Source organism: Heteronotia binoei, chromosome 7 (genome assembly GCF_032191835.1).
Source record: "Heteronotia binoei isolate CCM8104 ecotype False Entrance Well chromosome 7, APGP_CSIRO_Hbin_v1, whole genome shotgun sequence".
NCBI classification, from domain to species: Eukaryota; Metazoa; Chordata; class Lepidosauria; order Squamata; family Gekkonidae; genus Heteronotia; species Heteronotia binoei.
The window spans coordinates 30,357,385-30,370,178 of record NC_083229.1 but is presented as its reverse complement, the minus strand read 5'-3'; the positions used below and the strand labels follow the sequence as shown (position 1 = coordinate 30,370,178).

Genomic DNA, 12,794 nt, shown 5'->3' with positions numbered 1-12,794 from the left:
TGAGGACATCTGGGTAAATATGCAAAAGATCAGTCACAGACATTTCTGGGGGGAGAGGGTTAATTGGCTTTTTCACACCCACCCCCCCTCAAAAAAAATACATTCAAAACATACACAGATGCAAACATCAATGGGCTATGAAAGAAGAACAGTACAGACTAGATACAGTCAAAATTAATTTATAACAACCCATTATGAAGAAGAAAAGAATCTTATCTTAATTCAAGCTAACATTAAAGCATCAGATGAAACCTTACAAAATACAAGAAGCATAAGGGAGAATCGCTAATGGCAAACTAACAGCTTTATGTAACAATCTGCCAGGGCATACGTCACACCTAATTTAGCTTTAATGTTCCTCAATTACACCTGGACAACTTCATAGTGACAGTACTTGCTGCCAGTGTTACTTCAGAAAAATAGTAAACTTACATTGTCACTAGCTGTTTAAGCTTAGCATTTATTTTTTTAAGAAAATAAGAAGCCCTCATCCAATAACTATATAGTCTTTGAGGGAGGCCATCTTACTCTGTTTCCTATAAGATGCTGTTATATTGGGTGTGGGGGGGGTCAGCCTCCTCAATGATTGATTGATTGATTTTTCCAAAAGGAAAATACAAACATGATTCATGCTAGCCTTCCCAAGCCTCCCGCCCTGGCGGGAGAATACTGGATTTTCAGCCTCTTTTCCCGCTTTCCATAACTCTGGAAGCGGGGGGAGGAGGGGGGAATGGCGCCAAGGAGCATTTGCGTCGTCCGGGGAGGAGGTGCTGAGCCTGGCAAGGGAAATCTTGAGAAGGGAGGCTGGCTCGCCAGCGAGCGGGTGGAGGTGGCTGCCGAACGCAGGCGGGTCTTGACGGACTCCAATGCCCGATGCTTCTCCTCCTCCCTTCCCTTCCCACCCAGCCCCGTTGCAGCAGCCGTTCTTCCTTTTCGCAAGCTGCTTCCCGCGCCCAGTCAGCTGGCTGGGGGGGGGGGGAGGAGAGAAGCCCCGCCTGCAAAGGACCATGTGCCTTTGCACCTCCGGAGGCTTGATTGCAAGGCTCCACTTTGGGATGGTGTGACTGCTGCTGTAAAGAAGCTGGCAGCAACTCGTGAGTAGAAAGGCCAGTCCCTCGCTTCAGTTGCCAGAAAGGGGGGGGGGAGGGAGGAGGAGAGGGAAACGTCTTCATTATTCCCTATGTGGAGATCAATTCTCATAGGGTATAATGGGGAATTAATCTGGAGGTTTTGGGGGCTCTGGGGGAGCTGTTTTTTGAGGTAGAGGCACCAAATTTTCAATATAGTATCTAGTGCCTCTCCCCAAAGTACCCTCCAAGTTTCAAAACGATTGGACCAGGGGGTCCAATTCTATGAGCCCCAAAAGAAGGTGCCCCTATTCTTTGTTATTTCCTATAGAAGGAAGACATTTTAAAAAGTGTGCTGTCCCTTTAAATGTGATGGCCAGAACTCTCTTGGAGTTCAATTATGCTTGTCACACCCTTGTTCTTGGCTCCGCCCCAATGTCTCCTGGCTCCACCCCCAAAGTCTCCTGGCTCCTCCCCCAAAGTCCCCAGATATTTCTTGAATTGGACTTGGCAACCCTAATTCATGCCCAGTAGGACCTTAGAGCGGTGGTGTCAAATATGTGGCCTGGGGGCTGAATCAGGCCCCCAAGTAACTGGCTGTCATCTGCTTCCTTCTCCTTCTCTCTTGCTTCCTTCCTCTTCACAGCTTGCTTGCTAGGCTTGCTCACTCGCACAGGTTTTGCTACAGAGTAAAATCTCTATTTTTCCCATTGGCTGAGGCTCCTCCCTTGGGGAGGAAAGGGGGGGGGAGGAAGAGCTTGCTTTGCCAGGCTCTCTCAATCACACAGCAGAGATACTGAGCCAAGTCTCTCTTTCTTCAATTGGCTGAGGTGCCTCTCCCTCCTGGTCCTCTGGGGAAGGAAGAAAAGAGCCAGAGCTTCCCTTGCCCACAAGAGAGATATAAAGACCAACAAATGCTAATGTTTTAAGCATGTTTTATTTTAAGGATTTTTTTAAAAAATCTTTAATTGTGTTTGTCTGAGTCCTTTGTACAGTTTATATCTCCACTACTTGGCATTATATTTTATGACACACATGGCCCAGCCCAACAAGGTCTCATTTATGTCAGATCTGCTCGTCATAACAAATGAGTTTGACACCCCTGCCTTAGAGGCTAACATGATTTCCACAGCATAAGTTTTCAAGAGTCAAAGCTCCTTTTATCAGATCTGACAAAGGGAGCTTATACCCTGGAAACCTTGTTGAGGTTTAAGGTGCTACTGGATTCCAACCTTGCTCTTCTGCAGATCAACACGGCTACCCATGTGAAACAGAAAACCCCCACTGAAGACAGTAATTTTGCTGCAAATTTGTGCTATGCTTTAACCACATCACAAGGAAACACAACAGGAAAGCAAATTAATGGTCATCATAATATGCTTCATATATTCTCTAAGCTTGCTCCCTGTGGTGTGGCAATGGAAAACAAAACCAGCTTTCTAACACAGGTAGAAAATCCTGTGGGGAGCCTATCTACCAGATAAGAACTCAGTGGGATAGGATTTGACACTAAGATGTCCATTCCATGGCTATAAATCCAAAAATGAAATGCTATACTATTGGGCAGTACAGGTAAGGATAAAGGTAAGAGCAAACAAAATAAATATGAACTTTAGTAACAGGCAGAGACAGGTACAAGTAGACACTGCTTCTAAGACTGTATCTCCCTGAAGCATCTCTTTGCTAATTAAGATCTGTTTCTGCCCAGAATGGAAGGCATGAAAGATGATTTTATTCCAGAGGGCATTGGGTAGATGCTGGCAAACAGTTTGGCAGAATTTGACAGCCTTTTTAAACTGTACATTATCTGTGTGTTGTTTTTATATTGATGTTTATAATGTATTTATGCCTTTGTGGCTCTTGCCGCTTTGTTAGACATCTTGAGTCTGAGGAGGTGATGTAGGATATAAATAGGGTTGCCAATCCCCAGGTGATCTGATAAACAAAATGCAACAGGTCCATTGTAATATATGACAGACATACAAATTTATTGGTTTTTTTTTAATGACTTGCAAACACTCAAAATAACAGGTGTTTTGTGGGGAATCTAAAGTGACCGGGGGAGGGGGGAATCATCTATTTGCTGAGCTACTGCATAAACATATGGTGAAGACTGCTAGTGGGATAATGAATGTGTTCCTGTATGGACATTGTATATTATTAATACTCTCTAGGCATTATGTGGTTGGAGCATAGCTCTGTACTAATAGAAAGTCAGGAAATAAAGTAGCTATTCAAAGTATTGACAAGAGCACAGCACTAGAACAAGTGAAAGGACATTACTCCAGCTACTTCTTTCTGTATACCTCTGGAACTGATTTTGCATCTGACCAGTGAAATCTATGAAACAAAACATCCAGAACCTGAAATACTTGGCTGTCATAGTACTATAAAGAATGGCTTGCATCTGAACTTTAGATTGTGAAGTTAAAAAGTTACTCACTATTATATGTGATGTTAAATCCACGTCCTGACATCGAGTGGTCAGCCTGAAATTCCAGACGTAAAATATGACTGTTACTAGTCAGATGGGAGGGCACTTCAGCTCCAGTAAAAGTGCCAAGTATTGGAGAGTCTGGAGAGTCACCATCTTTAATTGCAAGGAAGTCAAACTGGGACTCCAAATCAAAGTCATTAAAGGAGAGATGGATGCGACTTCCTGGGTCTGAAATGATTGTCCAGATGCAGTTCAAGTTATTTCCATATCCCTCAGGGTAATCCGGAGAAAGAACAGTCCCCATTGGTGCCGTGAAATTAGAAAGACAAGGAACTGTCAAGAAAGAAATTGAAAAAAAAAAAACAAATCAGAAATTATTCTACTGGCTTTTCAAGACACATTTTCCAATAGCAATCTCATTGTTAAATTTTTATCAAATGTGCTAATTATTTCAACTCAAAGAACTAATGATGCTGATCTGGAAAACCACAAGTGAAACAAAAGGATGAGCATCCACTGTAGCAACTTCATGAACATTCATTGTGACAACCACAGTTAGGACAAAAAGATTATGCTGCGAAGCCTCTGTTGGCTTTCAAGAGAGGTGGGATGTGGAAGGAAATAAGCTTTGCTCAGGGCAAGGAACTATTTCTCAGTTCCACTGTCCCAACAGCTGATTGGTGCTGCAAAGGCCTTTTGGATACACAGGAGGAAGGTATCTCTCTTGCTCTTCTTGAAATCAACTGGGCAGGGGCACCAGGATTGTGCCGTCTTGGACAGTTGTGCTGAGTACAGAGATTGCTGGATGTGATTCCTCCCTTTATGATGTCCCCCCTTTATTGTGCTCCACCTGAGGATACAAACAAACCTACTCTTGTGGAAGGATAACTGTAGCCAAATCAGGGCAAATGGCTATGTGCTTGACTGCAAAACCAATGCAGAGTGTTTCAAATGGGTTATCTCATCTGCTACAACGTCCTCTTTTCTATTGGTGAGGATAACTGTTAACAGTAGACAACTGGGAAAAATAAAGTCATTCATGGTGCATTGAAATCACATTAGGCCTCCAGATTTAGCCATGTCCAACAGCTCTTACTTTTGGTCAGGGATTTTTTTTAAAGAAAAGCTCAGCAGGAACTCCTTTCCATGTTAGGCCACACCCTCTGATGCCAAGCCACCTGGAACTGTGTTCCTGTGCATTCCTGTTTAAAAAACAAACAAACCCAAAACCTGCTTTTGGTAATACTTGTTTCCAGGGCTTTTTTTGTAGCAGGAACTCCTTTGCATATTAAGCCACACCCCTGGATGTAGCCAATCCTCCAAGAGCTTACAGTAGGCCCTGTAAAAAGAGCCCTGTAACCTCTTGGAGGACTGGCTACATAAGAGGGGTGTGGCCTAATATGCAAAGGAGTTCCTGCTACAAAAAAAGCCCTGCTGAGCCCCATGACACAGAGTCGTAAAGCTGCAGTACTGCAGCTGGAACCCACCACTCACAACCTGAATTTGATCCCAGTGGAAGCTGGGTTCAGGTAGCCGGCTCCAGGTTGACTCAGCCTTCCATCCTTCCAAGGTTGGTAAAATGAGTACCCAGCTTGCTGGGGGGAAAGTGTAGATGATTGGGAAAGGCAATGGCAAACCACCCCCCTAAAAAGTCTGCTGTGAAAACTTTGTGAAAGCAGCATCACCCCAGAGTTGGAAACGACTGATGCTTGCACATGGGACTACCTTTACCTTTTTTTTTAGAGGAATAATTCCACAGTGGAGATTAATAAACAGAAGGTCAGTGCTGTCTTGATAATCTATAGTTCTCAAATAAGCAGCAGAATTACATTAGCCACAAAGGGCCCCCTCCCCAGCATTCCTTGTTAGCCATAGAATATTTCCTATTTAATAATACTATTTCACTAACACTAATGCAACTCATAACTATTTAATTGAGGGACTGTGCTCTATTACTCTCACTGCATGCTCTTCTTCCAATGCTGTTGTAGAAGCCCTCAAAGATACACTCGTTACTATATCATATAGACAATACATTATATAATTGCTAAATTTCACACTGTGTGATAATAATGTTAGACAATCAAAATATATATCTCTGTGATTATGTATGTACTAAAAGGATTCATTTATAATGCATGGAGGGGAGAAGAAAAGATCCGTAAATAATTTAAATGGCCTTGATTACAATTCAGTCACTACTAACTTCATGAAATATAATTGGCTTCTAATAGCATCTATAAAACAGTTTTAATGTGAGATAAAATATAAATATAAAATATACTGCTTTATACAAAATCACAGCATGGCAGTATTATATGAAAGGATCCAGCAGCCCCACTAGTAATAACAGTAATCAGATGGATCCATGAGATTATTTTTATTCATCTGGTGCGATTAGGGAACTTTTCAGTCAGCGGGAGAGATACTTGAATCAGTGGAAGAGTTTCTGTGCCAAAGGAAAATATTACAGTTAGCAGAACAGAGTTGTAGATTCTAATCAAATCATTTCTGCACAATGGCAGGAAACATTTATTTTACTTAGAACTAAGTTGTGAAATCAGACCATTATTTTTACAGGGAAAATTCTCCAATACATAGCAGTTTGCTATTTGTGATCAATGTATTTCTTGAAAAATATTTCAGTAAATTGTGTAGTACTCACAAATGCAAATCGGTATGTTTGCTGACCATTGGTTGTTCTCTTGACAAACAATAGATTTTTCTCCAATCAGTTCAAACCCAAACTGACACTCAAACCTTAACATGTCACGATTGGAAAATCCATCCCCTTCTCTAATGCCATATAATGGAGTTCCAGGATCCCCACAGCTTTCTTTTTCAATCTCTGTGGAAATAACAGATACATATTTTATTGTCAAATAAACAAATTAAACAGTCAATAGCCATTCTTCCAAATATGAAAACAGTGGGAGAGGGAGGAGACTGTGAGAACACTCCCCCCCCCCCCCATACTGCCATTTCTAGACTCTACATTGTAGATAATATTTTCAGACTTATGGAAAGTAAGATTTCTACAATCACATTTTTAAAGTGCATTTTGAAAATTAGTCCCACACACTTACAGTTATTTAGTTATAGGACAAATGTCATTAATTCCTGAAAAGTATATTGTAGGGTTGCCATGTCCCCACTGGTGACCGGCAGGAGATTGGAGGTTAGAGTTGCCAGATGCAGGTTGGGAAACTCCTAGAGATTTAGGAGTGGAGCCTGGGGAGGACAGGGGACTGAGTGGGGTACAATGCTGTGGAATCCACCCTCCAACACATCCATTTCTCCAGTGGAACTAATTTCTGTAGTATGGATATGAGGTGCAATTATGGGGGATCCCCATGCCCCACCTGGAAGCTAGGATCCCTAGTATATTGTCTTGGATAAGCATATACCAGTTGCTTTTTAAAGTGTCATTTAGTCAGGTTTGGTCAGGACAATATTAGATTATCACCCACAGTCTAGTTGACTCATGTGGACTCTCTACACAAGCAAATCCCTGACCTGGAGTCTCAGGCTAGCCTGCTCTCATCAGATTTTGGAAGTTAAGCAAGACTGGTGCTGGTTAGCAACTGGATGGGAGACCTACATGGAAGTTCATGATCACTCCACAGAGGCAGGCAATGGCAAACCACCTCAATTTATCTCTTTACTTGAAAACCCTACAGGGTCACCGTAAGTTTTCTTGAAGGCACCTTCCACCACCAAAGAAGCAGAATTCAATTAACTCATGATGGCTTCATCATTTTATTTATCTATCTATCTATCTATCTATCTATCTATCTATCTATCTATCTATCTATCTATCTATCTATCTATCTATCTATGACTTGTATCCCACCCTTCCCACAAGTGGCTCAGGGCAGCTTCCAGCAATTGATCAACATAAAAATTAAACAATATTTAAATATATAAACCATTAAACATTTAAAACAGTTAAAACCTTAAAAACCAGTAAACGTTCCATATTTCCAATGCCAGACTTCTCAAAACTTATCATGTTGTCATGGGCTGCAGCCAGCATGGGAAGTTCTTTCTTCCCAAGAACAGCACACATTGAGAAGGAGTGCAATAGAATCTGGATAACTAATCACCAAAATCTGGAGTATTACTGCCCTGGAGTGGGGGAAGGGAGAGACTCATAGAGCATGGTCCATGGCCCAGTTCAGTATTGTGCATAATTATACGTATGTACTGTATGTATGTATGTTTGTACGCATGTATGTATTTCCATTTATTTATACCGCTCCCATGAACAGCTGTTTTCCTTTCAGTATAACAGGGAATGGGGGGGTGGGCTCCCTCTGGGTGTCCTGCCCCCCCCAGGGAAAGTGCATGCGCAACACATAGCCTCTTCTTTCCTGGTGTAGTGAATGCTGCGTGGTCACTGTCTGGCTATGCCTGGCAGATGGTCACTGCAATGGCCTCTCCTACATTACTGCATCCGTGGCAACACCTTCTCGCTGGTCCCCCCCGTTTTCACAGAGTTTGCCACGTCATGGTGCGACCGAATGTCCGGCGGTATAACCGGATGGGCAGGTTGGGCTCACCAACCTCGCCAGCCAAAAGAAGGAAAACTCTAACATCAAGCCTGGGCAGACAGAGCTCGTTAATGTAACATCTACCACCTGGAGGACTCGCTGCCGGCGTCCCAGCTTACAGGGCCATGGCAGATGACCCCATGGTGAAAGGGTGGAGCCAGTACTGCGCACACTGCGCTTCACCTAAAAATTCCTCTGCGCAGGCCTGAAGGGTATCCACATCCACAACCCACAACATACCAAGTCCTGCAGTGATGGGCAAGGGGCGAAACGGCAGGTGGAAGATGCCACTGGATGCTGCAGTCCCGATCCTGCATGTAGGCGGTTCAGGGTATTGGTCGCCTGATGCTGACCCGGAGATGAAAGCATTTTTTAGCAGCACCCTGAACGACCAAGCAGCCCTATTTAGGGACAGCACTGCTTGCTCCGTATGGAGAGGGGCCTAGAAAAGGTGGCCTAAACAAGCTCGTCTCCTCCCCCCCAGTTAGCTAGCAGCGGTCAACAGGCATCCTTATTTGGGGTCGAAAAATAACAACAAAGAAAAGGCATGTACCTGCCTCACAAAGTGTGCAAAGACTAAAGCTTGCGTGTTGGAACATCAGAACCATGCTTGACACAGTAGACAGTGGTCGCCCTGAACGACTCTCTGCTCTAGTTGCCCACAAACTACTCAGGTTGAATATCGACATAGCAGCTCTCAGTGAGGTCCGTTCCCCTGAGGAAGGTAGTCTTCAAGAACACAGTGCTGGCTATACCCTCTACTGGTCGGGTAAGTCAAAGGCTGAGAGCCACCTTTCTGGCGTTGGCTTCATGGTCAGGAATTCTATTGCCTCTAAACTCGAAAACCTGCCAACAGGTCACTCAGATCGCATCATGTCTATGCGCCTCCCACTTCAAAACAAGCAGCATGCAACACTCTTCAGTGTGTATGCCCCAACCCTTCAAGCAGATTCTGCAGAAAAGAACAAGTTCTATGCTGATCTACGCAACCTCGTACGGAAGACCCCTACAGTGGACAAGGTGATCATCCTTGGCGACTTCAATGCCAGAGTAGGTAAAGACTCGGAAGCCTGGAAAGGAGTACTTGGAAAACACGGCATTGGCAACTGCAATGATAACGGGCGCGTCCTGCTAGAATTCTGCAAGGAGCATCAGCTCACCATTACCAACACTATCTTCCAGCAGAAGAACAGTCTGAAGACAACCTGGATGCACTCACGGTCCAAGCATTGGCACCTTATTGACTACATTCTGGTGTGCCAGAGAGACCTTCGAGATGTCTTACACACCCGAGTAATGCCCAGTGCAGAATGTCATATGGATCATCGTCTTGTACGCTGCAATCTCCGTCTTTACTTTAAATCTACACCTAGGAGAGGTGGTATCCCCCCGAGGAAGTTTCAGGTTGGCAGCCTTCAGTCAGCCGAAGTTAAAGCTGCCTTCCAGGCAAAACTCCAGACAAGAATTGAGGACCCCAGTTGCCTCACAGATCCTTCTCCAGAAGCACTCTGGGAACACCTAAAAACTACCATCCTGTTGACCTCTGAAGAAGTCCTCGAGTTCTCCACAAGGAAGAACAAGGACTGGTTTGACGAGAACAAACAAGAGATCCAAGAATTACTGCCGAAAAAGAGATCTGCCTACCAAGCACATCTTGCTCAGCCCTCCTGTCCCACGAAAAAAGCAACCTTTCGCGCTGTAGGTAGCAACCTCCAGCACAAGCTTCGAGACATTCAGAACAAGTGGTGGACCAAGCTTGCAGAGAGAACGCAGCTGTGTGCAGACACTGGTGATTTAAGAGTGCTCTACAAAGCCCTGAAGGCAGTATATGGTCCATCATATCAGACTCAGAGTCCCTTGCGTAGTGCAGACAGCCAAGTGCTGCTCACAGACAAGGCATCCATATTGAACCGGTGGTCGGAGTATTTTCAGGTTCTCTTCAGTGCCAATCGCGTAGTTCAAGATTCAGCAATCCACCTCACCCCACTTCAACCAGTGAAAACAGAGTTGGATGAGATCCCCACCCTAGAAGAGACTGTTAAAGCCATCAAGCAACTGAAAAGTGGCAAGGCAGCGGGAGTTGATGGAATCCCACCAGAGATCTGGAAGCATGGGGGCATAGTACTACATAGCAAACTTCACAAAGTACTTGTCACCTGCTGGGAACAAGGCAAACTACCACAGGACTTTCACGATGCAATCATCATTACTCTACATAAGAACAAAGGGGAAAAGTCAGACTGCTCCAATTACCGGGGGATAACCCTGCTCTCCATCGCAGGCAAAATCTTTGCTAGAATACTCCTGAACAGACTGGTGCCCACCATTGCAGAAGAACTCCTCCCAGAGAGCCAGTGTGGCTTCAGAGCTAATAGGAGCACCACAGACATGGTATTTGTTCTCAGGCAGCTCCAAGAGAAATGCAGGGAACAGAACAAGGGTCTATATGTGACTTTTGTCGACCTTACCAAAGCTTTTGATACCGTTAGCAGGAACGGCCTGTGGCAAATCTTGGAACGTTTAGGATGTCCCCCAAGGTTCCTCAGTATGGTCATCCAGCTACATGAAGACCAGCGAGGCCAAGTCAGACACTGCAACCATCTCTCGGAGCCCTTCCCAATAGGCACAGGTGTAAAGCAAGGCTGTGTTCTCGCGCCAACTCTCTTTACGATCTTCTTTAGCATGATGCTTCAAAGAGCCGCAGTAGATTTAGATGATGACGATGGTGTCTACATCCGCTATCGCACCGATGGCAGCCTGTTCAACCTGAGGCAACTAAAGGCCCACTCCAAGACAATGGAAAAACTTATCTGAGAGCTACTGTTTGCTGATGATGCTGCACTGGTCTCCCACTTGGTATCAGCTCTGCAGCATATGACGTCCTGCTTTGCAGAGGCTGCCAGGCTATTTGGCCTAGAAGTTAGTCTGAAGAAGACAGAAGTTCTCCACCAGCCTGCACCCCAGGAAGCTTATCATCCTCCTTGCATCACTGTGGGTGAATCAGTTTTGAAGACAGTCCAGCAGTTCAGCTACCTGGGGTGCATCATCTCCTCAGACGCCAAGATCGACAAGGAGATTGACAATAGACTGGCAAAGGCAAACCGTGCATTTGGCCGACTGCATAAAAGAGTGTGGAGCAACAAGCATCTGAAAAAAGGCACAAAGATCAATGTTTACAAAGCGGTTGTGATGACAACCCCCATCCATGGCTCCGAATCATGGGTATTATACCATCATCACCTGCGACTCCTTGAGCGCTTTCATCAGCGCTGCCTTTGCACCATCCTCAACATCCACTGGAGTGACTTTGTGACCAACACTGAAGTCCTCAAGCGGGCGGAGGTTACAAGCATCAAGGCATTGTTGTTGAAGACGCAGCTGCGCTGGGCAGGGCATATCTCCAGGATGGAAAACCACCGCCTTCCTAAGATTGCGCTGTATGGCGAACTTTCCACTGGCCATCGAAATAGAGGGGCACCAAAGAAGAGGTACAAGGACTCCTTGAAGAAATCCCTTGGTACCTGTTGCATTAACCATCACCAGTGGTCTGACCTAGCCTCAGATCGCAAAGCATGGAGGTACACCATCCACCAGGCTGTCTCTTCCTTTGAGAACGCACGCATAGCTGGTCTTGAGGACAAAAGGAGATTGAGGAAGAATCGTACTGCTACAGCACCAACCCCAAATCAGACTTTTCCCTGCAGCCACTGTGGCCGGACCTGCCTGTCCCGCATTGGTCTTGTCAGCCACCAGCGAGCCTGCAGCAGACGTCGACTACTGCACCTTTCTTAAATCTTCGTTCGCGAAGTCAAGCCGAGAGAGAGAGAGAACAGGGACTTCACAATTCCATTCCAATAAATGCACATTACTGCCTCTCAAGAAAATCAGTATGTTGCATCCTGTCTAAATTCAAATGGCTCTATCTATCTATCTATCTATCTATCTATCTATCTATCTATCTATCTATCTATCTATCTATCTATCTATCTATCTATCTATCTATCTATCTATCTATCTATCTATCTATCTATCTATCTATCTATCTATCTATCTACCTACCTACCTACCTACCTACCTACCTACCTACCTACCTACCTATCTATCTATCTATCTATCTATCTATCTATCTATCTATCTATCTATCTATCTGAGCTTGCTTCTGTGGGGAGGGAGGGATACAAGTCAAATCAAATCAATAAATAAAAATATCTATCTATCCACCCTACTTTAAATCACAAAATATATATCCCTTTAAATGGCTATATATGAATGCGTGTGTGTTCAATTTATTTAACTTCTTGTTTAAAAATACAACAAATAAGATACACATAATAAAATTATATATGATACGTGCAATGTACAACAATAAAAATAGGTACAACAATTGGTGCAACTATAAACATCCTGTAAAATTAAGAGCTCTATTTCTGATATTTTATTACAAGTTGCATTCTCTCCAGAACCCCCAACCATTATGAATCTAATCTGGAATTATTTCTGTTTCTCTTTCATACGCACACAGAGGCTAGGTTTACCAACTCCATCCTGGAAATTCCTGGATAGTTGGGGATAGTGCCTCTGGAGGGGGGAGAGGTGTTTCTCCAAGAATCTATGGTATATGATAGATTTTGCCCTCTAAAGTTGCCATTTTCTCCAAAAGAATTCATCTCTGTAGTCTGGAGATCAAATGTAATTCTGAGAGAACTCCACACAACACCAGAAGGTTGACAACCCAAG

The 12,794-nt window shown here is 44.1% G+C and overlaps 1 protein-coding gene across 6 annotated transcripts in view; it reads right to left on the bottom strand.

Annotated features, from left to right (window-relative positions):
• CSMD3 (CUB and Sushi multiple domains 3) overlaps positions 1 to 12,794 on the bottom strand; it is a 933,126-nt gene that overhangs the window by 329,784 nt on the left and 590,548 nt on the right. For all 6 annotated transcript variants that reach the window (XM_060243303.1, XM_060243304.1, XM_060243306.1 and 3 more), the window contains 2 exons: positions 6,170 to 6,352; positions 3,511 to 3,837 (listed from right to left, as the gene is read on the bottom strand). In XM_060243303.1, coding sequence (XP_060099286.1) covers positions 3,511 to 3,837; positions 6,170 to 6,352 — 510 coding nt within the window. The remainder of the gene's footprint in view (positions 1 to 3,510; positions 3,838 to 6,169; positions 6,353 to 12,794) is intronic.